This window comes from Meles meles, chromosome 17, assembly GCF_922984935.1.
Source record: "Meles meles chromosome 17, mMelMel3.1 paternal haplotype, whole genome shotgun sequence".
NCBI classification, from domain to species: domain Eukaryota; kingdom Metazoa; phylum Chordata; class Mammalia; order Carnivora; family Mustelidae; genus Meles; species Meles meles.
In genome coordinates, this window is record NC_060082.1 from 63,649,503 (window position 1) to 63,675,357 (window position 25,855).

At 49.9% G+C, this 25,855-nt stretch overlaps 1 protein-coding gene and 1 long non-coding RNA gene across 2 annotated transcripts in view; one reads left to right on the forward strand and one right to left on the reverse strand.

The window, feature by feature from the left end:
- The window catches only part of LOC123927719, a 37,979-nt gene extending 29,565 nt beyond the window's left edge, over window positions 1-8,414 (forward strand). Inside the window, exon 4 of the long non-coding RNA XR_006815518.1 lies at window positions 8,295-8,414. This is a non-coding gene — a long non-coding RNA (uncharacterized LOC123927719). The remainder of the gene's footprint in view (window positions 1-8,294) is intronic.
- ILDR2 (immunoglobulin like domain containing receptor 2) overlaps window positions 7,758-25,855 on the reverse strand; it is a 54,740-nt gene continuing 36,642 nt past the window's right edge. The window contains exons 5-10 of the mRNA XM_045982490.1: window positions 24,395-24,541; window positions 23,137-23,313; window positions 15,114-15,227; window positions 11,171-11,387; window positions 9,973-10,657; window positions 7,758-8,733 (exon numbers count right to left, since the gene is read on the reverse strand). Of these exons, the coding sequence (XP_045838446.1) occupies window positions 8,698-8,733; window positions 9,973-10,657; window positions 11,171-11,387; window positions 15,114-15,227; window positions 23,137-23,313; window positions 24,395-24,541 (1,376 nt within the window). The 3' untranslated portion in view covers window positions 7,758-8,697. The remainder of the gene's footprint in view (window positions 8,734-9,972; window positions 10,658-11,170; window positions 11,388-15,113; window positions 15,228-23,136; window positions 23,314-24,394; window positions 24,542-25,855) is intronic.

Below are 25,855 nucleotides of genomic sequence, written 5' to 3' on the forward strand. Positions count from 1 at the left end.
TCATTAATGAGAAAATGGCTTCACTGTATCTCTGTAGTATCAGAGTCTGACCTGACTTCAGAAAAGACTTGTAACTCAATGGTGATCAGAAGCACACTTTAAAATAGCTTTAAATTAAAGGAGGCATGTGCCTCATTCTCACTTGGTCCCAAAGAAGAAGCCTGAGATTTTCCCCACATGGTATGCACAGAAGTCTGCCCCGAAAATGTACGAGGACAAGGTCTACACTTGAAAAACATACAGGAACACTCAGCACTTCTAAATAAAAGATCTCCTAATGCACTTCAGTTTCATTTGCCAGAAGTGAGTTCATACATGGTCTTTTAAGAAGACACCTCATGAATAATGTGAGGAACACCTCTCTCCAATACCTTGAGTCCTGGAAATCAGGTACCCAAGGTAGCCCCTTGGATGTGGGCCACGAGATGGCGCGTCAGGCCAAGGCACTGGCCTTCTCTGGAGCGGCCTTGCTAGCTGTGGCTTTACCTCCTGCTGTGTTTTGTGAGTCATCTCAGACCGCCTGACAAGCTTTCAGGAAATGCTTAAAACCAAATTCAGCAGAAAATCTTTCTCTTAAGTGGTGTGATAAGTATTATTAGGATGTATCTGTCAAGATTTCTCAGAAGCTTTCCGAAACCTAGTTAAGCCTAGTTCTTTATTTCATGAATTGAGTGTATATAAAAATATGACTTCTACATTAGACAAATGGGAATCGATAGGGTGTAAACATAAGACAACATATTTTCCCCCACAAGTGCCTAGTTCTAATCCATCCTCTGGGTTTCATCCTTCTCTGTTTTTTGAATAGAATATGGATCCATAATTTCTTTGGTCATTCGACTAAATATATGGACTTCTGTTCACTGTTCACCTTCAAATAATCTTATTTCTAGAATTAAAGTAGTGATTCTTTTATAATTATCAAAATATGAACAATAGGGCACCTGGGTGGCTCAGTGGGTTAAGCCTCTGCCTTTGGCTCAGGTCGTGATCTCAGGGTCCTGGGATTGAGCCCCGCATCAGGCTCTCTGCTCAGCGGGGAGCCTGCTTCTTCCTCTCTCTCTCTGCGTGCCTCTCTGCCTACTTGCGATCTCTCTCTGTCAAATAAATAAATAAAATCTTTTAAAAAATATGAACAACATGCAAAGTTAAATCTTCTTGTTCTCTTTTATCTTAGGCTCATTCTAGTCTGGAAGCTTGCACCAGAGAGAAATGCATGTGCCTCTTAGATTTACCCCACTTAGCACTTCCATTCCCTCTTCACTCAATTACTCATTTCTCTTGGGCCTTCCAAAAGAGTTATTGTGTATTTGTGGAGTCATTATGGAGAGAAGGAGGACAGGTTAGGAGCAACAAAGGTCCATGGCATTCTACCAAACTTGAGTCCATAAAAAAAAAAAAAACCAACTACAAAACATGTAAGGAAATAAGAAACCACAAATGAGAGTTAGCAAAAGTAACACACTTCAAAAACCTATGAAGACTGCAGATAGAGTTACTGGTATAAAGTATAAATATTATACTTTATATATTTATATTTTATATATAAATATATATATATTATATATATATATATTTATATTTATATATATAAATAAAGTATAAAATTAGTACACTTGAGGTAGTCAAGAAAATAAGAGGGAATTATCTACAAGAATAAGGAGCAGCACAGTATCAACAATGACCATGCAAATCTGAAAAAGAACTAAACTGAGCTTTTAGAAATGAAAAATTTACTAATTGAAATTAAAACTCGAACAAGGAGATTAGAGCCAATTGAAGAGGAAAATAGTGAACTGGAAGATAAACTTGAAGAAATTACCCAGAATACAGCACAAAAGGACAAAGAGATTAAAAATACGAAAGATAGCTTAAGCAGTATGGAGGATGGAATGGAAAGGCCTAACATACATTTAATGGAATTCTCAAAAGAAAGCTTAGAGAGGAGACATATTTGACATGTTAATAACTAAGAGTTTTCCATTGTTAATGGAAAATCCAATCCATAGGTTTGGGAAGCACAACAAGTCCCAATCAGCATAAGTAAAAAAGAAATCCACACCGTGTTAATTAAACCAAAGAACACTAGAGACAAAAAGAAAATCTTAAAAATAGCCAGAGAGGCAAGACAGATTACTTACAAAGGAAGGATAATTAGATTGATAACTGACCTATAAGCAACAATAAAAGCCAGAAGAGAATACACTAATATCTTCAGTGTGCTAAGGGAAAATTGGCTTAAAATGGTTGACTAGTTTAAAATTGTCTACTCAGTGAAATTATCTTTCAAGAACAAGAATGATCTAAAGACTGTTTTAGATAAACAAAAACGGATAGAGTATCCTACCAAAAGACCACACTAGAGAAAGCTTCCTTCAGGAAGAGGGGAAAGATTTCAAAAGAAGACCTGAAATGCAAAAAGAAGAGATGTGTAGAAAAAACAGGTAGGTGACTCTCAACACTTTATAAATTGATATTTTATTTTTCTAAGCATAGTATTTTATAAAGGTGAAAAAGCAAGATAAAATTAAAACAAGGGACAAAACAGCAGCAAGTCCAAAGGAAGTAATCAGAGTTATACTGTTTTGGAGTCTATCTTTAAGTTAAATCTACACGTGAACATTTTTAAGTTCACTACTAAGAGAACTGAGTCCAGATGCTTCAAGCAAGTGGACAGGCTTTGTATTCAACTGGGACTCTAAAATACAAGATTCCCTTGATAGGGCCCTGCTAGTAAGAAAAGAGTAATACATCCCTGAAGTACTTATCTCTTCTTTTGCTAACAAAGGTTTTAAGTGGCCTTCTCTGAATTATGATGCTGTAGAATTTTTCAGATCCCTTCGGAACTTAAAATATCCTCCCACAGCTTCCTTCCCCCCTTACCCAAGTGCTGTTTCTAGCAAGCAAATACTTGTGCCCTTCTTGAAATGAGCAAGGTCCCATCACATTGTCCACCATCTTTCCTACTCCTCTGTTTTCCTGAACGTTAGTGTGTGGAGAGTAGTGAGTGCGGCAACAGAAACCCATCCAGGCCGCAGCTTATGAAAGTCTGTGAACACTACTTAGGCTCCCCTACAATCCCATGACATTTAACCCTCTGTTACAGTACTTAAAACAATCAGAGGCAGTCCTGTGTGATTTTTTTCCTGCTGAGGTCATTTCATATCAGATCACGATTAAACATCGCCGTGTTAATTATGAGTTCTTGATAACAAATGTAGGTGAAATACTTTATTTAGATTACAACATGACAAGCAAATTCACTTTATCTGTTTGACACTGAAAAAAATCATGGGCAAGAGTGATACAACATTTTAGGTTTGATGCCACAGACAAGGCACAAAGGAACTGGGCAGGTGACTCTCGTGACACAGATTTCTGACCCCTTTGTCTTGTTGCTCCTTCTGTTCCTCTCTTGTGTGTTCCCAAAGGGAAAGTTCTCATTGGAGAGTGTCTAATCCCTAAATGCAGTGAAGGTGCCAGATGGTTCATTTCTAAGCGGGTTGCCCCTGAACCCCAGCATCCCGTGTCTAGATGAATTTGTAGTTTGGCTCAGAAATGCCTCCTCAGAAAGGGACCTGAAGCAGCTTGTTGTCAAAGCCTTTTCCCCTCGCAGCACAGCTAGTGAAAGAGAAACCGTCCTTGAGGGGGTCTGGCTCCCACGCAGAGCTCCGTTGGAGGAGTGGTGCTGGGCTGTCCAAGTTCGCGGCCTCGAGGTGCCGGCGGCGTGTGGCTGAGCACGGGGTCCAGGGCTGTCTGCACCAGGGGCGGATCAGCCGGGTAGCAGTCCCGTGGTGTGGCAGCAGTTGTGGGGGAACAACCCTAGACAGGCAGAGGGCCTGGCTGTACAACTTGAAACACCTTTGGACTATCGGCAAATCGCTCAGCTTTTCTCGATGAGGAAGCCACAGCATCCCCCTTGCAAGAGGGTGTTAGGATCAAAGGATATAATGCCTGTGGAAGCGCTCTGTGAACAGCAATGCACCATAAAAACAACACAAATGCTGTCCATAGTGAACTTACCGCCTTCGGGCAGGGCCAGAACTCAGGATGCTGCTTTGAGCAGCTCAACAGTATGTCTGTTCCACGTAAGCTCCGTGGACCAGCTTCCCGGCTGACGGGGAGGTAGGACCCGAGCAGGAAAAACCAGGCACTTTTTTCCTCCAGGACTTGGGAGTACCTGGGGCCCTGTTTTAGTGAACTTGGATCTCCACATCCTATAAATCAAATTTTAAACTCTAGCGAGATTTTGGCAGCATCTAAATCTGATGTTGGACGGAGGGTATATATAATGTAGATTTTCTTGTTCTTGCCCACCCGCTTGGGTCGTTAAGGTGGAAGTGGGAGTCGACCAGCCAGGCTGATCAACTTCAAATATTTTTGAACACTTCAAAAAATGATTTGCCATTTCCCCAGTGGCCTCTTTTCTTTCTGCTCATGATCTAAGTTTTGCTCAGAATGACATCAAGGGAATGAGAAAATTACTTGTAATTCCTGTTGTCAGATCTGAGATCGTTACAATAGATCATTATTCTAGGATTAGAAACATCTAGAACCGGCTCCTGGGGGGTATTTCCAGCCTTCCTTTCTCACTGCCTCACAGAGTTCTCCTCCCTCTGGACCCCGGTGAGCCAGTCACCACCGTGGCCACCAGACTTCTGGGCGCTGCACCATCGCCAGCCCTGGGGGAGTAAGGGGGCCTCTGCAGCCGTCCCCAGAGCCCCAGGAAGCCTGAGCACCAGCTGCTCGGGGCACACCGCAGGTGTGACCCATCTAGGGCCGCATTTCCCAAATGCATCTGATCACAGGGCTCTTCTGAAATATGTGTTAAAAGAACCCATACTCACTCCAGATCCACCTAATCGATCTCCAGGGCGGGTGGGGCCAGGCAGTATTATTTTTAACAGCAATCGCAGAATTTGTATGGTTAGGAAATTTGGGGAAACACTGGTCCAGCAGAAGAGATTTATAGACTTGGAATCCAAAGGCCTAATGAGATTTGCAACTTCACTAATGGCAGTGATGGTTTACTTCTCCGTCTATAAAGAGAAGGGATGGATCACAACAATATCTACAACGTCAGCCTCTGAAGGTAATCAGGTAACCCAGGCAGGTTACCCTTGTGCTGTCTTTCAGAGTGTTTAGAAATACTTACAGGCAGGGCTAGGTGTTTTCCGCATGGAGTGCCTCGGGCTAGAGTGGCAGGGCCCCCAGGTGCTGAGTGAGGGTGACGTGAAGGGAGACGAGAGGCCCGTTAACTCTGCCAGACTTTCTCTGCATTGGGGAGGGTGGCCAGCAGCATTCACGGCTGCAGAACTGAGCCCCCGGAAAAGCAGATGCCGAGTTCCCTGTGAGCGTGCCTGGGAGGATCAGCTGAACGTACCCTCAGGTCCGGGGAAAATGTCCCCAGCTTCCTAGTGAACCTATGCATGGCCTAATGAAGCTGTTCTCGGGAACACCTCTTGCCACCTGCATCCACACCCCCTTATCCGACACATCCCTGACTCAGCTGTGACTCACAGGCACACAGCAGCTCCGGCATCATCCCTCTGGGCCCTTTACCTCGCACCCCTCCCCATCCTAATTCATCTCTTCCAGTCAGAGCTTTTTTTAAGACTGGCTTTTCAGAACATTGAGCTTATCTTTAAACACAATGGATAGACAAACACACACAACATTTAAATATCAAAATATACCCATTTAAATTTAAAAACTTTAATTCTCTGGGTTTGTTGTTATCCATAGCAATATTTCACATTATATGCATAAAATCTCCTACTTCTTTCTTGGGCATGTCTTATTTCCGCTCTTCAACGGCAGGGTCCCAATGGACAGAGATCGTGTCTTATGCAAGACCTTCTGTACCCCCAGTAAAAGCTAGGAAGGAAGCTAATATGTATAAGCCCTTCCTCTGTGGGAAACACTACTCAGGGAAAAACAAAAGGACCCACTGGGAAAAGCCGGGGTGCCGAGGATGGCCAGCTTTGCCTTACTTGTCCAGCCAGTTCTTGTCTCTATCCACATACCCAGAAACAACAGTGTTCTCTCTCTCTCTCTGGAAATTTCAGGGATTTATGCAGCCCTACAGGGGACAACCTGGTCCCATCTCCCCAGGTTATTTCAGGAGCCTGTTGTCTTCATGTTTTCTTAGTGTATGGTCTGTCTATAGTTTTGTTGTCTTTGGAATTGCAGGTTTCCAATTTTAGTAATTCTTTCCCTATGACTCCCCAAACCATCTCCAAAATCCTACATGCCCTTGGCTAACAAAAGCAATATGTCTGGTCTCTGCAGCTGGTGCTATGGGGCTCTTTGGTGGAGAGAAGCCTGACACAGTGCTCAGTTGAAGAGATAATAGCTCTGCAGCTACCCACTATTCTCCAGGATTGCCTGAACAAGTTGGAATCCAAAGCTGGTGACTAAGAAATGACGATGTTTAGTCATCTTTCCCATCTGATGTGGGGCCCAAACAGACGAGACCTAAGCTCTCAGAGGCCAGGGACACCAGCAAGCCTAACACTCAGCACCAGGTTATGGCATGTGTCTTCCTGCCCTTGGAAGTGCCAGCACTGGGCTGAGCTGTCCCTGGCTCCTCTCAGACCAAAGCCACCGCAAAGTCCTTTGGTAGGCCAGGTCTCCTCCAGGCAAGGAGAGCAACTCATCCTCCTGACTGTCACCAGCCACTTCTTTATTTCCTTGCACATGTAGGACTGTTTTGGACAGGCCGCGAAGTAAAGAGTCCAGTGGAATGGTGCTCTGAGACTAGGGCCCAGCTCCGGTCAGGTGGCTCTGGACAAGACCAAGAAGATGTTGAAGAAGAAATCTTCGGTGGTTTCCCATGGACTCGAAGACAGAAAGTTGACCACTGCTGGGAGGCCAAGCATCATTGTCCCCCAGTGATTTTTTGATCCAACCATGTGTCCCACCATGATGGTGCAGGGTGAAAAGCTGTGGCAGACGTTTGCCAAAGAAAGTGGAGACTGTGAGACACGAAGGTTAGATGGAGTCGGGGATTAAGGGAGGAACACCGAGAGGAGAAACAGCTTGTCCTTGAAGAGAAATGAACATTTAAAGGGTGCACCCACTTCTCATGCTTTGGGTTGGAACGAATTTGGGCTGGGCTCAGCTAGGCAGTTGTCCCGTCAGGCTTGGCGGCTCACACAGCTGTCTGCAATCAGCTGAGACTCGGCAGGCTATCAGGATGGACGGGGAACTGGGCCGAGGGACCAGCCCAGGCTTGTTTACCTCGTGGCGACTGCAAGAGAAGATAGGCGCCACGCACAAGAATTGTTCAGGACTCTGCTTGTGTTACATCTGTCTTGGGCCACTGGCCAAAGCAAGTCACTTGGCCCATCCCAGATCGGATGGGTGGAGAAACGGACTGTACCTCTTGCTGAGAAGGGAAGAAAGTGTGGCCATTTCTTGCAATCTGTACAAACTGCAAAATCCGGAAATATCTAGCTTTGGGATTGAGGCAAAATCTATCATTTAGGCCAGGGTGGGACTGGGAAGTGCTCCTTCCTGAGAGAACAAGACCACTCGTTTCCCAACGCATCTGGAGCAGCAGCCTGGTGAGGCAAAGGGACGCACGTTCCACCCATCCCTGGGGTCCCGGAATGACAGAGCTGGGACGGCAGGAACAACTCATGGCGAGTGAAGTACAAAACCAGAGAAGACTGGGTCTGAATTTGTGGGGGAAATGGCCCACGTTCAAAATAGAGTGAGATCACAGATTCTTTTCCTCTTAAATTCTTTAGTCATTCTTCTCTATTTTGCATAACTGCTTTCTCCTTCTTTTTTTCCTTCCTCCTCTCTTTCATGTGTGCATTTTAAGCATTTTTCGAAAGGCACCTGATGACAATTTAATCAGAGTGCAGAGGGAAGTGGGGCTCTGTGAGTGGCACCGTGTGGAAAGTCCAGGAGAAGGGAGGACGAAGAGAGCCCTTAACGTCCAAGACTCGGATGTCACCGTGCACAGCGGAAAGAGAAAAAGCAGTTTAAGTTCTCAGAATGGAAAAAGAAATAGCACTTAACACCGCTTTTCAAAAAGGGAGACTCTCTTTTGTCTTGTTCTAGCCACTCAAGAGCTGTCATTCAAAACAGCAAATTGAAGTCGTTTCTGTGATTGGCCTGCAGGTCACTGTCACTGAGCTCACTAAGGGCCCTCTGATTTTAGTGTAACAATAGTCTCATGACTGGGAGGAGATGGGGATAAAAGGTGTATTTTGCCTAAAGCTATCTTCCGTTGTCAGTACAAGACCTTCTTCTAATAGCAGTAATGTTTTTCTGTCTCTAAGCACAGCACAGGACGCATAGAAGGAACATACTGGAGGACGAGGCAGTTTCTAGAGAATCGCAGTCCAGAGCTAACTCCCTTTCAGAACTGGAAAAGGAATCCTGGTTCAGCTACGGAAGAACATCAGGCAGGATGAACTCAGTGGCTAAGACACTCCATGTGTGGGAATGTTCTCACACATAGTCATCTTCTTGAGTTTCGCATACTAGTTGGATGTACGCTGAGGTTTGGAATCAGCCTTCCTTAAAGGCTGCCCCCCATCCCTTGCCAAAGCAAAGATCAGCAAATCTTCCGAGGTGGTGGCCAGAGAAGGTCCCGGGCCTGCTGGCTCTTAGGTTTGTGTCTTGTCCCAGTGGTCTGCTTCTGATTTCTAGTCACCCCGAGAAGTGTCTTCAAAACAAACATCAGACCACAAGGGACATCCTGGTTGGAAAGTCACTCTGGAAAAGAGCAGAAAGGGCACAACGTTAAACCACACAATGGTTAAAGAAACCCAACACAACGTAACAGATGCTTCCCTGGGCAGAGACACCCTGTCCGGAGTCTGGCACAGCCTGACTCAGGCATCTCGTTAGGCTTGTGGTTCCGGTTCCGAAGCCTCAGTTGGTGCCGAAGCCAACATACATCTGACAGAACTTAGTTCCACGGCCACAGAACGACTTGCCACCCTCTAGGGCTAGCCACAACACTCACGGCTCCAGCAGAGCGAGTGTGGATGGCGCACACGAACCCGGCATGACGCGGAAGTTCACGCCCTGCTCATGGTACTTCACGGCCATGTCGTTGTTCTCTTTAGAGAACAAGAGATATGTTTTAGAGCGGCCAAGAACTTTTTTCCATTTGCATTCTCTCCCCATACTACGTGCTAAAGAAAACGTCCCCCGTGAAGTATGAAAAACAAAATGGTGGGAGAGGCAGGGTGACTGCGGAGGGAGCAGGAGCACTTGGGCTCGCAGGCGCCGCCAGGGCACGGGGGACAGGCACTGTGGCAGCGGAGACAATCTGCGACTGTCCCCCAGCGTTGCTCTGAGCCGCGGAGCTCGCATCTGGGGGCTGAGGGACGGACTGGGCTGCTCTTGGCATTTACACAGACAGCAATCAAAGCTCCGTAAGGCCAGTTACAAAAGAGACAATGAACTGGGCAGCGGCAAAAGGTTTCCCTCCCGTGCGCGGAGCACCATTCCGTTTGCCTTCAGCGCAGCGTCGGGGGAGGAACGTGAGCTGTCCTTCAAACACAGGGTAGCCACTGACCTCCTCTGGGCCGTGAGCGCTCTGGGAATGGACGCAAGTTATAAACCCTCCCGCAAGGGTGGGGGATGGGGAGGAAGGCGCAAGAGGCCTAGAACGTTCTGCGCGGAGCTCAGAGGTCCGCCCAGATGTCTGCGGCGGTCACGAAGCCCCGCATGCCTGATGCTACCTGCTTCCCAGGGCGGGGCTTGGGGGCGGGAGACTCTCCACGAAGCACCTGCTCCTTCTGCTTCTCACTGCCTGCGGCTGGTGCGGGGCCGGGCGGGCCCCCGTCTGCGGAGCCGCCGCGCTCCCCCCTCCGCCCCGCCGCCCCGGACCCGACCCCCCTGCGCGGGAGGCGCCCGGCCGGGCCCCCCTCCCCGCCCCACCCCTCGGCCCCCGCCGCCCCGGACCGAACCCCCCTGCGCGGGAGGCGCCGGGCCGGGCCCCACCGTCTTCTTGGCGGGCTCCTTCTTGCGCTTCTTCTCCGAGTTGCTGTGGTAGGGCAGGTCGCGGCCGCGGTAGGACGGGCCGCGGCTCAGCTCGCGCTCGCTGTAGGGCGGCAGCGGGTCGTCCGCGGAGTCATCGTCGTCGTCGTCGTCGTCGTCGTCCTGCGGCGCGGCCGCCTTGTAGGTGGAGGGCGGCGACCAGGCGTAGTAGGAGGCGCTGCGGCGGCCGAGCTGCGCGCTCAGCCGGGACGGCGTCTCCAGGCTGCCGCCGCGGCTGGCGCCCTCGGGCCGCGCCTGGCGCTCCAGCCCCCCGGCGCGCGGCCCGTGCTCGTACTTGGGCGCGGTGCCCGGCGTGCGGCTCACCAGGCGCGGCAGCGGCGCGTCGTCCGGCCGCCGGCGCGGGGGGCTGGGCGCCCAGGCGCGGCCCGCGTCGCCCAGGGGCTCCCGGCTGCGGCCGCGCGGCCCGTAGTACTCGTCGGGCGAGCCGTCGGGGTAGAAGCCGCCCAGCGCGCGCGCCTCCGAGCGCTCGAAGCGGCCGCCGCCCCGCGCCTCGTGGCTGTCGCCGTCGGCCCGGCGGGAGCGCGCGGCGTAGGAGTCGGCGAAGGCGGCCAGCTCGTCCATGGACACGGCGGGCACGCCCGCGGCGAAGTTCTTCCGCGACAGCATCTCGGACTTGGAGCGCTGCTGGCTGCGGGCAGAGCGGGGGCGGTTAGCCGCCGAGTGGGCCGGGGCCGGGCAGAGCGGGTGCCCCCGGCTGGCTGCGCGGTCGGGGGCGGGTACCGCCGTGAAGCGGGGCGACCGGGGCTCTCTCCGGAACTCGTGCTAAGGACCAAGACGGTCTCTCTCTCGCTCTCAAATAAATCTCTCAAAAATGAGGGAGGTGATGGATGGGAAATTTTAGAGGATGCACGATAAAATATTACGAGAAAGGCAAGGAACTGTTCATAAGGTTCATTAAGGAGCACAGAGTACCCATTTCAAAGGGACTTGGCTACGACTGCACATGGTGTCACAGGTGTCCCTTTGCTTAATAAACATGAGAAGGGGATGTTCAACAGCCCAAAGAGAGCTGTGGCAGGACAACCTAGACCGGGACACAGAGATGCTCTCAGGAAACAGCTGTCTCAGAGCCACCCCTGCCTGCCCGCTGCGGCCCCTTCACCGCCGGCCCCACAGCTGCAGCCTGGTGCGGCCCCTTCACCTGTACCTGAAGCTCTCCCGGTCCTCCTTGTTATACTCCACGGCCGAGGGCCCCCGGCTGGCCCCGCTGCTGCCTCCCATGACCCCGGACCAGTAGTCGGGATTGCTCTCCAAGTCCCCGGACACGGGGAACTGCTTGCTCCTCAGCGGGTGGTAGGCCTGGCGGAAATTGCTGTCGTCGTCATGCAGGGAGCTGAGTTCGGAGATGGTGTTGTTATCTGCAGGGACAAAACCAGGCATGACAGAGCTTTATACGTATTAGGATGGGAGCTCTGTTAACGGCTCTGGGGAAACTCCCTCCCGAAGGCTTCAGTCCTGTTCTGGTTTAGTTGTAGACCTGAACTGCACTGTCTGTGCTCTTAGCTCAGCAGGAACGGGCTCCGTCCAGAAGCCCACTGGCTCATAGAGAGGGAGGCTTCCTACATGCTCTGTTCTTAAAATAGGAAAATAATTGTTACTGCTCCACCTAAGGCATGTTTCCCAGAGCTTGGGCTCTTTGCAGCTGGTTTCTTCCTAAGGCGTCATCATCCTTGCTCCAGTGTTTTTCTTCTTGTAGAAGTCTGTGAAAGCTATGATGATCCCGGGCATCTTGAGCCAAAAGGGGCAAAACGAGAGAGAACCCACAGGTCACAAAATCTTCCTCACTGGTGGCCGCGTCCCAGGATGGGCCTTCAAAACCAGGGCGGCCCCATGCTTTAGAGGAACCCCATTCCAGCGTCCTTCAGATGTGCCCTGCACCCCAGAGCACAGTCCACAGGGGCAAGGGGACTGCACACCTAGTATCCAATCATCCCCTTTCGGGACGTTCATCCAGGAACGTGGACTATCCTTCCCAATTGGTACCAAGTCCATTTCCAGGGCGCACAAAAACTTCTCTGCCCCCCTAACGAATATTCCAGGTACGTCTGGCCATGGGTGGCTAGGACAGCAGAGTCGAGGTATGGGAAGAGAAGGGGGCGGGCTGCACTCCCAGCCTGCTGGCCTCCACTTCTACCCTTCCTACAAAGAAGGTGGCGTGGTCACCGTTTTCTCATTTCCTACAAAGTGGCCTAAGTAGCATTTTGCAAAAGCATTTGTGAACAAGACAAGAATCCCAGTCTAGAAAGGAAGGGGTGGGGGGACCAATTAAAGAAAAACCACAACCATTTGTTTACAGAACTTTGAAATGGATTGAATATCATTTTACTTAAAAACGCATCTAGTGAACCTATTTGTAATGCAACTGGATCCGTTTGTTTTCTAAAGTCCTTTGGTCGGAACTTCAAATATTATCAGAATCAACATTTATAAAGTATAAGGCTTGGCTGTTGAGTAGAAGGTCAGCCAAGACAGGAAGTGGGCAGCAAATCCGTGTCTCAGGTTCCCCTCTACTTCTCTTCCGTAGCGTAGCCCCAGGAGTTCTCGGAGGAGCACCCCCCCCCCCCCCCCGTTGCATAAACACAGCCTCCTGGGCCTGTTTTGTCAGGGTCTGGGCTTATTACTGAGAATCCCATTCATTTTGGTCATGTAATCAGTTGGTTTTGAAAATTATAATTTTCAAACCTTTTCCTCCTCCTGAGGAGAATGGACTAGTGAGTCCCCATTTGAAAGGAAAAGAGCTCAGATGCTGATTAAATCTAGAACCTTCCTTTTCTCATGATCCCAGTGAATTCTAATCTCCTGGGAGCAGTACAGAAGAGAACTTTAAAATGCCTCAAGTGAAACTATTGAAACATCCCATTGTTGCCTCCAAACCTTCCTTAAACTTCAGGGAATAAGGGATCTTTTCCATTTCTCTACATCCTGAGGGCTGTCTCAGTTTCACCATTCATAGCGACGGACTGGGCTGTATGCCGTTCTATCGTTTCTGCCACACTGAATGTAAACGTCAACATCCCTGCCTCACAAACACCTAATAATGTAACTCTCGAACAGGATAGGCAAACTTTCTCTGTACAGGGCCAGATATTAAATATTTTAGTCTTTGCAGGCCACACTGTTACGATTATTCGACTCGGCCACTGCAGTGTGAAAGCAGTCACAGACAACATGTAAGGGAACCAGCCTGACTCTGTTGCAGCACAAACTTTCCAAGAACGGGAGATGGAACCTGTTGGCCCTGGGAGGTGTGGTCTGTAAGATCACCACGCTGGGGTTCGGGACTAAAAATAGCCCAAGTGCAACTCCCTACTTACCAGGGGCAAGGAAAGTGAGGGTCTTACTGGCTAGCAAATTCCCGAACCTGACATTCCCAGTTCTTACAGAATCTCGTCACAACCCCAAACCACGAGATCCATTTTACAATGAGATCTTCAAGACTGTCCCATGTCCAGGATCGGTCCCAGGGTTTACTTTGCTCTTCAGAAAGAGAGCCTGGCGAAGTCAAGTGAACTGTATTCTCACTTCGCCTCTATGCAAGTATGGAACCGTCAACCTGCTGGTTGCAGATCTTGGTTCCAGTTGTGGCACGGGTACCGAGGTGCCAACACTGGGTCCTTTCCCTCTCGGCTTCCTTCCTACTCTGTAAAATGAGGGAGGTGGAGTCAACCACCTCAGTCTCTTCTGTTCCAACGTACTAGGAAGTCCTAGGAGGTAGAAGGCTCTGATCTCTGAACAGAAACAGCCGCTACAGCCACGGAGCCATCAGTCGGCTCAAAAATGCCTTGTGTAAAGAGCACAGGACTAGGAACCAGAAGGGCTGGGTTCTAATCCCGGTCCGGTCACTTCAGCCCTCTGGGTTTCTGTTTCCTCATCTGTACACTGTGCAGGCTGACCTCCGCCACCGCTAAGGTCCCCTTGGGTGTTCAGATGTCATTACCTTCCGATCAGCCCGTCCCTGGAGACCATTTCAATCCAGGTAGACTGGTGACGTCACCTAAATCCGGATCCATTCTTTAGTTTCAACCTCAGGTTTTAACTCTTTCTCTGAGCTGAGAGATTCACAGGTTTCCTCCCCAGGTTCCTTCTCCTGGATGGCTGTCTCTGTCCCCTCCCAGGGCTCCATGACAACACAGCACAACTAACTTGTCGAGTGCCGGGACATCTGCATTCCTGACATTCCCGTCTGGAGACGGTCTTTTTATAGGCAGGCCGGTGGGAGGATGCAGCAAGGAAGGCAGCTCAGACAGGATGAATTTAGCTTTGCAAACTGGGAGGAATATGTTGTCCTTGATCTGAATACAGCGCCTCTAGTCTGGGACTGTTTCCCCAACAGTTCCATCAAGTCTCTCCTCGCTTCCAAGGCGAGGAGGGTTCAAAGAGAGAGAGAGGTAGTGACCTCACTACCATGCCAGCCAGCGCCCTCCGATAAGCAGCCCGTCCATGGCAGACCTGCCCTGGGCCGTCTGTCGTCACCGAGGTAGGCTGGAGTCCACCCCAGCACTCAGCCGTGTCCGCTGTGGAGCGTCCGAGGGCTGTGAGCGAAGGCTGGGGTCCTGCCACCTACAAGCTCAGGAACTGGAAAGTTCTTTTGACAAGAGCAGCAGCCTCTTTCCTAGCCCTCCGTCTCTGCCGTTGGGCATCTCAGAGGAACACAGGCCTCCTTTTCTGCTGGTAGACTTGTCCTTCCGCTGCCCGGAGGCCTCCGTGTAGCAAGTCGGCTGCTGGACCATTGCTCAATGGTGGGGGTTTTCATGTTGGGTAAAAACTCACATCTTTAGTCATTATTTTGAACAGAAGGGAATGACCCTTTGAAGAAAACATCTGCAACCCCAGCACTGCCTGGGCCAGCAAAGCTGACTGCCCCACGGAGAGAAACCGCACGAAGCAAGGTGGTAACGACTGCTCCGTCTTCACACCAGGAGCCCTTTTTCTCCCTTCTGAGCCCTCGGAGCTACTCTCCTCAGGACGTCGCCGGCACCCCTGCTAGTCCTGAGCCCCAAGAGCTCAGGGCTGCCCAAGTTTGGGAATCCCCAAGCCCCCTTTAGCCGTGAAGCCCGGGTCCCGTGGCACTAACAGATGCTCACATCTGCCTCGCAGCCTTCTGGCTGGATCAAACTGAGCCAGCTCCTTCTCGACGTAGTACAGGACCTTCATGGAGTCTCTCTCTTTGTCAGCCTGAATCCGGTAACCTTTGCGAACTGTGGAGAAAAGGACAGGAAGGGGAGCTGAGAAGAGCCGGAGGCGGCCTCTCTTTACTTTCCCAAGTCAAACCCGCAGTTCCTGCTTATGACAACTCTTTTTGAAATCGCCAGAAATAATCATCTATATTTATACGTATGGAACCGGGACTGAGATCCCTTTTATCAGATGGTGGCCCTGGAAGGGCAGAGCAGCAGTGCACCACGTTCTCTCACAGTAGACTCGGGGTCATCTGTTAACGTCTGCCTCCTGCTTTCTGACCTCCTTAGCTCCACTTACAGCTCGGGGGGTGGGGGAGACATTTTCTGGACGGAGGACATAGATCATGCTATAGCATCCAAGGGTCCCATCTTCGCTTGGTGGGAGAACACGTAAATAAAACAGACGCCCGAACATCAGGGACCTGGACGAGGGTGGCCTGAATGCCTCTGGTTTCACGGGAGATGGGGCAAAAATCGCCTCACAGGTGGTGTATACAAGCCAGGAGGACAGACTACAAGAAGCTTTGGTGCAAAACGAAAACGAGGGGCAAAAATGCATGATTGCTAATTCTGGTTCCACTTTATTTCTCTGACATTTTCCTTTCGGGAGAGGGAATACCATATTCCAGACACGATTAATTCCACCTGCTGCTGTGTGGTCAGAAGCAGGCGTTGTTTTGTGGGGGGCTCAATAAAAAACAAGACAAAGCACAAGAGAGAATACCTTCTCCCACGTCCCCATCACTCATACTGTCAGGAACAAAGGCTGTTTCAGCCCCACATCACTTAGTATCAGTCGAGTCCAATACCAGCCCCAAGGGTGAGCAGACACAGGCAAGTCAAATCTTCACGAATACGAGAAACGAGAGAGAAGGACCCACATGCCAGTGGTGAGAGACAGCATGCATCGTGCCTCTCAGTGCGCTAGGTTCTGCCCTAAGGCTCTGCACGGACATTTGTTCCTCACAGCCCCTCACAAATTTGCTGATAGCCTCAGTTTATGGTGGAGAAAACTTTGGCTCAGAGAGTTTCATGCCCTGCTCGAGAATAATGGGCAGCACGGGGGCTAGACCTACGTAACCTGACTGAAACTCGGGAGCCCAGAAGTCGAGGCAGGAGGGAGCGACCCAAGAGGTAGACAAGAAGGCCCAGAGTAGGAAATGCTCGTAGGTGTGTCATGGGTGGTGTGACCAGGGGCACAGGCCTATCAGTCCTGTCTTCTGGCCAGTCAGGACTACACAACGGGATGGAAGCAAGTAACCCAACTCCCAATGCGCTCTGCTCCCACAGTCGGGCAAATACCCTCAAGAAACCACATGGCCACGTGTGCCTCCAGAAGAGCCTCTGCATGCTGCTCTCTGGTCACGTGACCCTGGCTGTGCACAAAGTCCCCCGTGCGCACAAACGACGCACAGGGAGGATTAAAATACTGTACTGCTCAGCACTCTCCTCACAGCCCTGGCTTTGAAGACCGAGAGAACGCCCCCGCGCCCATTTGCAGGTGCACCGATTTTCTCTATGAGAACATTCTGGGCCGTTCCTATTCACCTCCACTTGTGGGATTTCTTTAAAAAAAAAAAAAAATCAGTGAATCTCTGCACATGCTTTTCAGGAGCACCTTCTCCTGGAGGTTGGAGCCGTAATCCTTAGGCTGAAGCAATTATTAGTAGGAATGATTTTATCAAGCTGCACAGCCTTCCATCTCTGCAGAGGCGTTTACAGAGTTGTACAGACAGTTCAATTAAAAGGCAATTATCCCACGGAAGTGCTATGTCTGTTCGGAGGCAGCGATGTCTGATGGATGAAACGCGGGGCTCGGAAGGTGGGGAGCCCGGCTTCGTGGGTACATCTCTGGTTCACTGAGGGACCACAAATAAAGGATGACCTATCCACGACCCAGTTTTCCCATCTACCAAATGCAGCTAATCCTTCTCAACCCTTCTCATCATAAAGAAGACAAATATAGGAAAAAATTTTTAAAAAAAGACAACAAAGACCAAATCATTAGAGTACTTTTTCTTATTGTACTTATTGCAATTATTAGGGGCAGCTCAAATAGCACCACATCCAAAAAGCTTCCTCTGATTCTCACAGCTAGAAAGTTCTATCTTTCCTCCCTCTCGCTTTCCATCTCATTTCTCTTATAAATCATTTACTTAGAACTTTCATTATGACCCTCAATATATTTTAGTTTGTCCCAAATTATGTATATAAAGGTCCAATCTTCCCAAAGATTCTTGAAGGAAAAGAATTCTTATTCTAGATCAGTGTAAAGCCCAGGACACTGCTGAGTAGGTGTTTAATGTCTGTTGGAGCTGAATTGAGCCAGTCTGGGGACGGTGGTCAAGTTCATGATTCCTTTGGAAATAGTATTTTTAGTAGAGTTTCCCTCTCTAGCCTGTAAACTTCCTGAGGATAAGGACCAGTTCTCCCTGTTTATGTCTGAATCCCCAGCACTTAGCACAGAGCCTGGCACACTGTAGACACTCAAAACGTGTGTGTGCGGATGGATGGATGGATGGATGGATGGATGGATGGATGGACGGACGGATGGAAATCGGGAATAGAAACTACAAGTACAAGGGAGTACAAGGTAAGACCGAAGCAGCCACGTGGTTGCTTTACTGAAGGGTTTTGACCAGGAAGGAGAGGACTTGAATGGAAGCTTGAGGGAGCAGCAGGGCATAGGCAAATTTTGTTATTATTGTTGATGGTTATTTTTTAAAGGCGAAAACTAGCATTTGATAGGCATCAGGGAACAGGCCTGCTCTTCCTGAGCTATGGCTTTTTCGGGGTGTTTTTAAGACGTAAAGCTACTAAGATAAAACATTCAGTCACACTGAGACGGAGTGGAAGGGGGTTGTTGCTTTACGGAACAGTGTACCAGCTGTCCCGTGGTCGTCAGAGACCGCGGCCGCTCAGAGACAGCTGGACACCTCTCAGTTAACTGCAACTCGGACCAAAGCTTAGATTGTTTTCTGTGTCATTATAACAGATTATAATACTCATTATGAGACAGATTTGGTTATGTATGCGCAGGTTTATCCTGTCCCTGAGAAGTTATAATAACTACTGACAGCCTTGAATGAAGGTGGTAGGTTCACCTTTCAACACTGGCCTTATACAGGGACTCCAGCAGAATAGGCATTTTCCACCCTGACTTCTCAGTCCTTCCAGCGAATGCCTTCAGAAATCTCAGTCCCTCTCCGTGGCCAAGGACAGCAGCAGAACACGGGCATTTAGACTTTACAGGCGACATCATTTGGTGTCAATAGCCTAAAAGCTAGGCAATTCTCCCAGTAAAACGTGTTGGTTTTGGCTTTGGTTTTAGATCCGTAATTTGTCTGAAAACCAGAGAACTCTGATGTATGGCGATATTTTAATAAGATGTGTCCTTGACTACTGGCCGAAGTCCAGCACTTTTTTGGAAAATGACCGCCCCCCCCCCCCCGGCCCAGGGATGTTTCAGTTTAGGGCGGATGGATGGTTTATCTTTCTCAAGTTCTGTCCAGTCCAAGTCCTCTGGTTGGTGTGGCCCCTCTAACTCATTAGCCTTGGCACCTTTGATTTTAGTGGAGAGGGAATACTGGGCTATTCCTTTGATGCCAAACTATAACTTCAAAAATTTGTATTGTTGAAGTAGTTGAGCAAATATTTTTGACCCAGTTAATTGAAATTAACTATTTTTCAGCTAATTTCTCCTTCACAGCCAAATCTAACTTATAAAACTTGCAAAAAAAAAAAGTCTCTAAGGCAGATACCTATGGATATAGCCTTGTTTTTCCTGTCCTATCTTAATGAGCTAAGTCAGGCTGTTTATGGATGATGGAACAGCTGCCAGATTCCACCCCCGGGGTGAGAGCAGCTCAGTTGTGGGAGAAGTGATGCTTAAAATTTGCATATTCTCTGTATACATACAGTAGGCATATATATAGACACACATCCTTATTAGTTTTGAAAATGACATTTCAAACCCCTACTTGCCTACTCAATTCTTTTGTAAGAAGGATGAGTGGGGGCCAGGTAGATGGGAAAACGAGGCAGAGGCAGGCAGGAGAGGCTGTGGAAAGCCGAGGCAGGAGAACATTACGTTAATCGAGGAGGAGATGATGGTAGGAAGGACCAGGATAGTATAACAGAGACGGAGTAAAGTAAACGGATTCAAGGGTATTTTGAGTACAGTCTGAAGGGCTTGGTGACAAATCAGATGAGGGATGTGAGGAAGAGAGAAGGACGAGGTCCCACTTCTCGTCTGGGCTGCTGGGTGCATGGTACTGCCATCCGCTGCGGTAAGAAAGGTGGGAGTTCATCTGAAGTCGGAAAACAGCAGATTAATTCCATTTCCTAGAGTCTAAGTTCGAAATGCCCGTGAGATGTCCAGAAAGCCATTTGTTAGATGGGACTGGGGAACAGAGGAGAGGCTGGAGATGGCGACCGGGAGTCATGAGCATTGGAGACGATGACAGAGTCGTTGGAGTAGGTAAGATTTCCCAGGGAGGGGACCTTGCACAAAACAGGGACACCAGCATCTGGGGTGTGGGCAGTGGAGGGAGAGCCAGCAATCAGCAAGACAGGTAGGGAAGTGACCAAGTGACATAGGAGGCAAATGCTTTTGAGAAGTCAAGGGATGCAAGAATTGAGAAGCGTCCCTGACACTGAGCAGTAGGGCAGTTGCCACAAGCCCTGGTGTCTGGAGTGAAAGTGATAGCCAGACGGAAGTTAGCGGCGAAGTTGGTGGAAAGCAGAGGAAATGGAGACAAGAACTACTCAAAATGCTGACGGGGTTGGGCTATGAAGAGGAGGAAAGGAACAGGGAAGTAACATCAGAGGACTATGGGGGTTCTGCAGATTGTTCTATCCTAATGGGAGAGTTTTAAGCATGGTTTGAATGCTGCTAGGATGGAGACAGGGAGAAGGAAAGGCTGGTGATGAGAGCCAGTCTTCCGACTGGATGGAGTGTGGCTGCTCAGTAAAGACAGAACCTTGACGAAGAGGAGAGGCTGCATCCAGAGAAGGACAGGAGACGGTCTTCTTCTGTTGGAACAGAGATCGCGAATGAAGGACGGGGAAAGGAATCGAGGTGACCTTTGTCGCTCCCATTTGGTAACCTCGCCTCTTCAACTCCCGAGAGGGTCTAAAGGGGTATTTTGTGTACAAATGTAATCTGAAAAAAAAATCACTGTTGCTACATGATTAAAGTAAATGATTAAACTAAAATTAAAGTAGCATATAAATATAAAATAGGCTAAATTTACATCTTTTCAGTCAGCATTTCCTAACATCTCTAACAATCTTTCAAAAACAAGCTACATGAAACATTGGCTTAAGCCACCTTTTTCTTAAAGGACATATAGCCAAATGCCATCAGTAAGTCTGGCCATGGGACTATGAGTACAGAAATGTGTCCAATGGGGGATCATGAAGAATTCCTTCCTGACTCGAACCAGATAATGACACCCGAGGCTAGACCGGCTGTGGCTGACATTGGCTGTGCATCTTCCCTTTTCCCCGCTAACGGAACCCTGATTTTGTTCAGTTCCAAGATGAATAGTGTTCCAGCCTAAGAGATGAGTCTTGATTAGTTCAAATCAATCGGGTATAGAAATGGGCTCAAGACACAATTCTTGCCAATAAAACTGCTAGGAGATGTCTATTGGAAGGGGAGGGGCTTCTGGAAGAGGTATCCTCACTCTTGAAAAAAGCAGCACAAGGAAAAAGGATATGTTTTTCCATCTCTGAACGCATTTAGTACCTGGAACTATGGCAGTCATCATAGGATCACGAGGGGAGCCAGCCCAGAAGCACAGAACAAAGGATGGACGGAACTAGGTCGTTCAGTGTTACCACGTGAACTGATCAATCAACCAACCCCAGAGCCATCTTTCTTTGGGATTTCTTGCTATACGAAATAAGAAAAGTTCCTGTTTTTCAAGCCACCTCTTTCTTCTTTTTTAAAGATTTATTTATTTTTAGAGAGAGAGAGAGAGAGCATGCAGGGGGAAAGGGCAGAAGTAGAGGGACCCCAACAGGGACCCACAACCCTGCTGAGTGTGGAGCCCGGCATGGGGCTCGATGTCACCAGCCTAAGATCATGACCTGAGCTGAAATCAAGAGTCGGATGCTCAACCGACTGAGTCACCCAGGCACCCCCAAGCCACTTCTAATTGAAGTTGGTTAGTATGGCAGGATGGGGCCAAAATGATGGAACTGCAACAAGCAGGAACTAGAGAAAGGTTGAAATCAGGAGAGAGGAAGTATTTGTCATCCTATGAATAAGAATCATTTCATTACAGGAATCTGTTTTAAAAAAAAAAAAAGTAAGAGGGAATGGATTCTGGTGGGAAGGAAGGATAAAAAGACTGGAAAAGGGGGGAAGCTGCAAAGAAAATATGAGACAAGTTCCATTAATGTCCCCCGGCCCCTCCACTGTTGGGGAAACGAACTGTATTGTCTGTATCTCTCTAATTCCCTGTGTGTCCTTGATCATTAACTTTTAATTCTCAGTCTGTGACTCATTCTCAGGCTCAGATGTCAGAATTCTACCAACTGTTCCAGGGAGAGAAAAAAACACAAATACCAATTACTCACTGATATCCACTCCTTCCAGGGTCAAGCACTGCCAGTTCCTTCAATGGGTAAGATACTCTTTCCTGCTCCCACCGGAAGAAGTCCAGATAGCTCAGGGGGGAAATGCCTGTTTTACCAACCCTACTGGCTCATCCACACCTAGGAATTGAAGAGTCATCTCCTAAAGATACTTCCTGCACGTCTAACCTTCCTACTCTGTAATCCTGGTCAAGTGTCTCCATGGAAGCTCCATTTGAATGCCCCCCTGCCCCTCTACCCCTCTGCCTTTGCCAATAACCACCAATTCATCATGCCCTAAAACACCATGGTGCATCTTCATCCAAATAAGCTCTCCTTACCCATTATCTAATTCTCTCTGTGATGTGCATCACTGGACAGCTTGGGCTCATCTGAAGCCTCCCTTTCCTTCATTCCCAGAGTCTTATTTTGAAGGATCTCTCAGATTGACCTACTCATTTCAATTCCCATGGTCTCTATCATGGCCCAACTGCTCTCATAGCCCCTGAATGGCTTCATTTTCATCTCAGCTCAGTATCTCTGATCCCACTGCCACTCGCCTCGTCGGTGTGTCACCTTCCTGCAGGAACTCAGGAACCTTCCTGCAGTGGCTCGTGCTCACGTATGGCACCGAGCTTCGGGGCCTCCTGGATGGGTTTCAGGGCCTTCCCTAATCTGGGTGAGGCTCCATCAATGCCCTCCACTTCCTTCCAGCGTCCAACACCGCCCCCCTTTTTCCTCCAGCTGCAGGCTCCAACCACGTGTCCCTCCTGGGTTCTGCTCAGCACCTCCCTCTCTGTTCTCCTATTCCTTTGTGTTCCTCTGGGCCCAGCTCAAACCCACCTCTTCCCTGAACCCTCTGTAACCACTCCGGCTCCTTCTCCATTGAATGCCCAGCACCACACTCTTCACAGCATCTAATCGTCCTAATAAAAATCCATTCTCTCTCCCTGGCTGGGCCCTACTGCTTCCTACACAAACTGTGTCCTATACTTCTTAGTGTTCCTCACAGTGCCTTTGACAGTCCTGAGCACTAGGTAGGGATGAGATAACTATTTATGAGCTGGATGGTCAACATTCAAGAGGTACCTTGCCTCTTTTCCTCATCACTTCAGTTATCGGGGAGCTTGGGAAGGGAGCAGGGACAGCGAGATCCTGTGGTCCTTGGAAAGCCTTACATGCACTCCAGATGATACCTGGTACAGCTGGAGCGATCCCATTTCTGGAATGGAGACCATCATTTTCCAAAGAAGCATCACCGAGCTGACGGTTCCCATCAGTAGGGAACCAGAGCAGAAGCCAGAGAGGAGCATGGGGCAGGGCGGTCTGGAACTACATTTACCACTGTGGCTGCCTCCCGTGGAGTCACTTGGTGCCAGGGGGGGCGGGTGCGGCTTGTCCATCAGCATGCCGGTTGGGGGGGTTCCTCCCAGGGGGACAGAGGGGATGGAGTAAGGGCCGGGGACACCGGAGACAGAGGGAGGGTACCCGGCCTTTGCTGCTTTCCCTGCTTCATACACTGTGGAGGGAGATGAAGAGCAAAAGAGATTATATTATCGTCCCACCCTCCACAACCCTCACACCAAAACTGCCTGAGGATGCGCTTAAGGGAGCTCCTGGACGTGTGTGCGCGTGCGTGTGTCCTCCTTGGCCTGAACTGATTCATCAAACTCTCTCCCGCACTTCCTCGGACTCCTCCAGCTCCACCAAAAGGCAATGGCATAAGGAATTACAGGGTTCGGTAGCCGGCAACGGGGTCATTCAGCGGTCCTACGAGCTGCACGGCGGCCTCCCCAGGGCCAGCAGCAGCCCACCCTTCACCACTCCGTCTGTCGGCTGCCTCAGGCCCCCTGGAGGAAGCCTGGCACCAGACCCCCCGGGGCTACTTCCAGGAGGATCCTAAGCCTCTTCTAGAGAGGCCGGGCAGGCACTGAGCGTGCACGTGGTTCTGCTCTGGGATCGCAAAGGCAGAGCAGATCGCCGGACCCCTCCTGGAAGCTGCTTCATGCCTAAGGACACTGAAGATGCATGTGTGTCTTTCCCCTTCAGGATGTGTCTGGTTTCTGGCCTGGGGGGCCCAGCTTCGCGGCTGCGCGGGCTCGGCCATTACGGTACAACTGTGCATCCCCCGACGACTGGTTTGGTGGGCCACGTGGTCTGGGGCATAAATAAGACTCGTCCCCGGCTGGGTGCCGAGCCTGCCGTCTGCACGCTCTGCTTGGAGCAAGAGGAGTTCTCCGCCTTTGACAGGCACGACCAGAGAAGCTTTCCTCTAGCTTGAGTGCTCGAAGAGAGGGAGAAGCCTTACCCACCACCCGACCACCGGGAGCCTGCCCTTCCCCTCGTGGGCTGCGCCAGTGTGGAAAGCAGATGCCGGGGGCGGGTGTGGATGGGGAGTGGGGGCGGCATGCAGGTGAGAAGGCGAACAGGGACGGGCAGCTCAGCGAGCCGCGGGCTCCCGGCAGAGGGCTGCGCCTGGAGCAACCGACTGCGGAGGTGGAGGGAAGGAGGCGGAGAAGAAAGTTGGCGCACACAGCTCTCGGACGGAGACGCGGCCTCTCCTCCGGTCGCTCTGTGTCCCCGCCGGGCACTTTACTCACAGGCCCGAGGGCAGCAGCAGGCCTCTGGACAACACGGGCAGCGGACGTAGCAGCAGCAGCTGTGCGGGCAGCACTGGCACCAGCAGATCCCCACCAGCACGAAGAAGAGGAAGACTCCCAGGACCACCAGGCCGACGAACACCCACTCTGGAAGGACGCACAGAGAAACCCACGCTTGGGGCGGCCCGCCGCACGGACAGGCACGCTCTCCTCGCTGTCTCCTGTCAGAGGAGTGGGTAGTGGGGGCGGGGGGACCCGGGGAAGTAAGCATCATGACAGGACACAGAGCCACCCCCCCAGCTCCGGGGGAACTGTGAGAGCGAGAAGTGTAGACCTGACACGGCGCGGGTATGGAGAAGAGGGAGGAAGGGCACCCAGGGTCCTACTGAGCACAGTGGAATGACCAGCAAGGAATGGTGGCGGAGTTTCGGGGCCCCCTCCTGGGCAAAGGGCTTACCATATCCACCATAGTGTCTGCACAAGGATGGAACAAGAGCAGAAAGACTCCTGGCTGGGGAGAGGAATCTTGGTGGCTGAGCTAGGAAGTGTTGGGTTCTGTGAATATGACCCCTTTCTGGGCAAGTTATTCTTACCTCTAAAAACATGAGTCCTGAGACAAAGTTCTGTGTCACACGGTCTCAAGATATTTAGGTGGTCCGGGTCTCTCCCTGCGGACCACCCCTGTAACCCCTTTCCTGTCCTCAGCATCGAGGCTGAGATCAAAGCCTTTGCTTCTATCTGTGGAACAAACTAGAGACAAAGACTCAGGGAGACAATGTGCTGTCCCCATGCCCCAGGAGTGGCTTGGTTTGGTCACACTCAGGCCAGCTGTGCTGAACAGCCAGCAGGCCCACGGCTACAATGGCTCCGGGCTCTGACGACCGTACCAGCTGTTAACTTCTGCTGTTTTCACACTTCTGCCAGGGGCCGAACACAACTTCTGGTTCATTTGCTTGTCCATAAGATTCGAGAAAGGAAACAAATTCCATCTGGCTTACATAAAAATGGCGTGACCCTCCAGTGACTTTATGTCATACTTTCAGTACTTGGCTATAGGACCCAGCTTCCCACTGGAGGCCTGGGATGGACTGGATGAGCCAGGGTTGCCTTTCAAAGTCCAAAGATGAAAGTGATTCATTTTGCTGGAAGGCCACCTACCACAAGTCCCTTTACAATGAACTTTAAGTACATATTGTTTTTCTTGAATTTTGGTTGTTAAATATTCCTTCAATTAAATGGACATTCAGTTGGAGCTTGAAAATAGGATATTTTTGTTAAATAAAGGGTTTTGTCTTAATGCTAAAATTATCTTTGTTTAGAACATGATTTCCTCAGGCAAGCAACTTATGTTTCCTGAATGTCCATCCTCACTCTACCTCTGAAATACACTCAAATTAACCAGGTCACCATCTCTTTAGTGAGGAAATGAGAAGGTCTTGGGTCTGGTGAGAATGGTCTGGA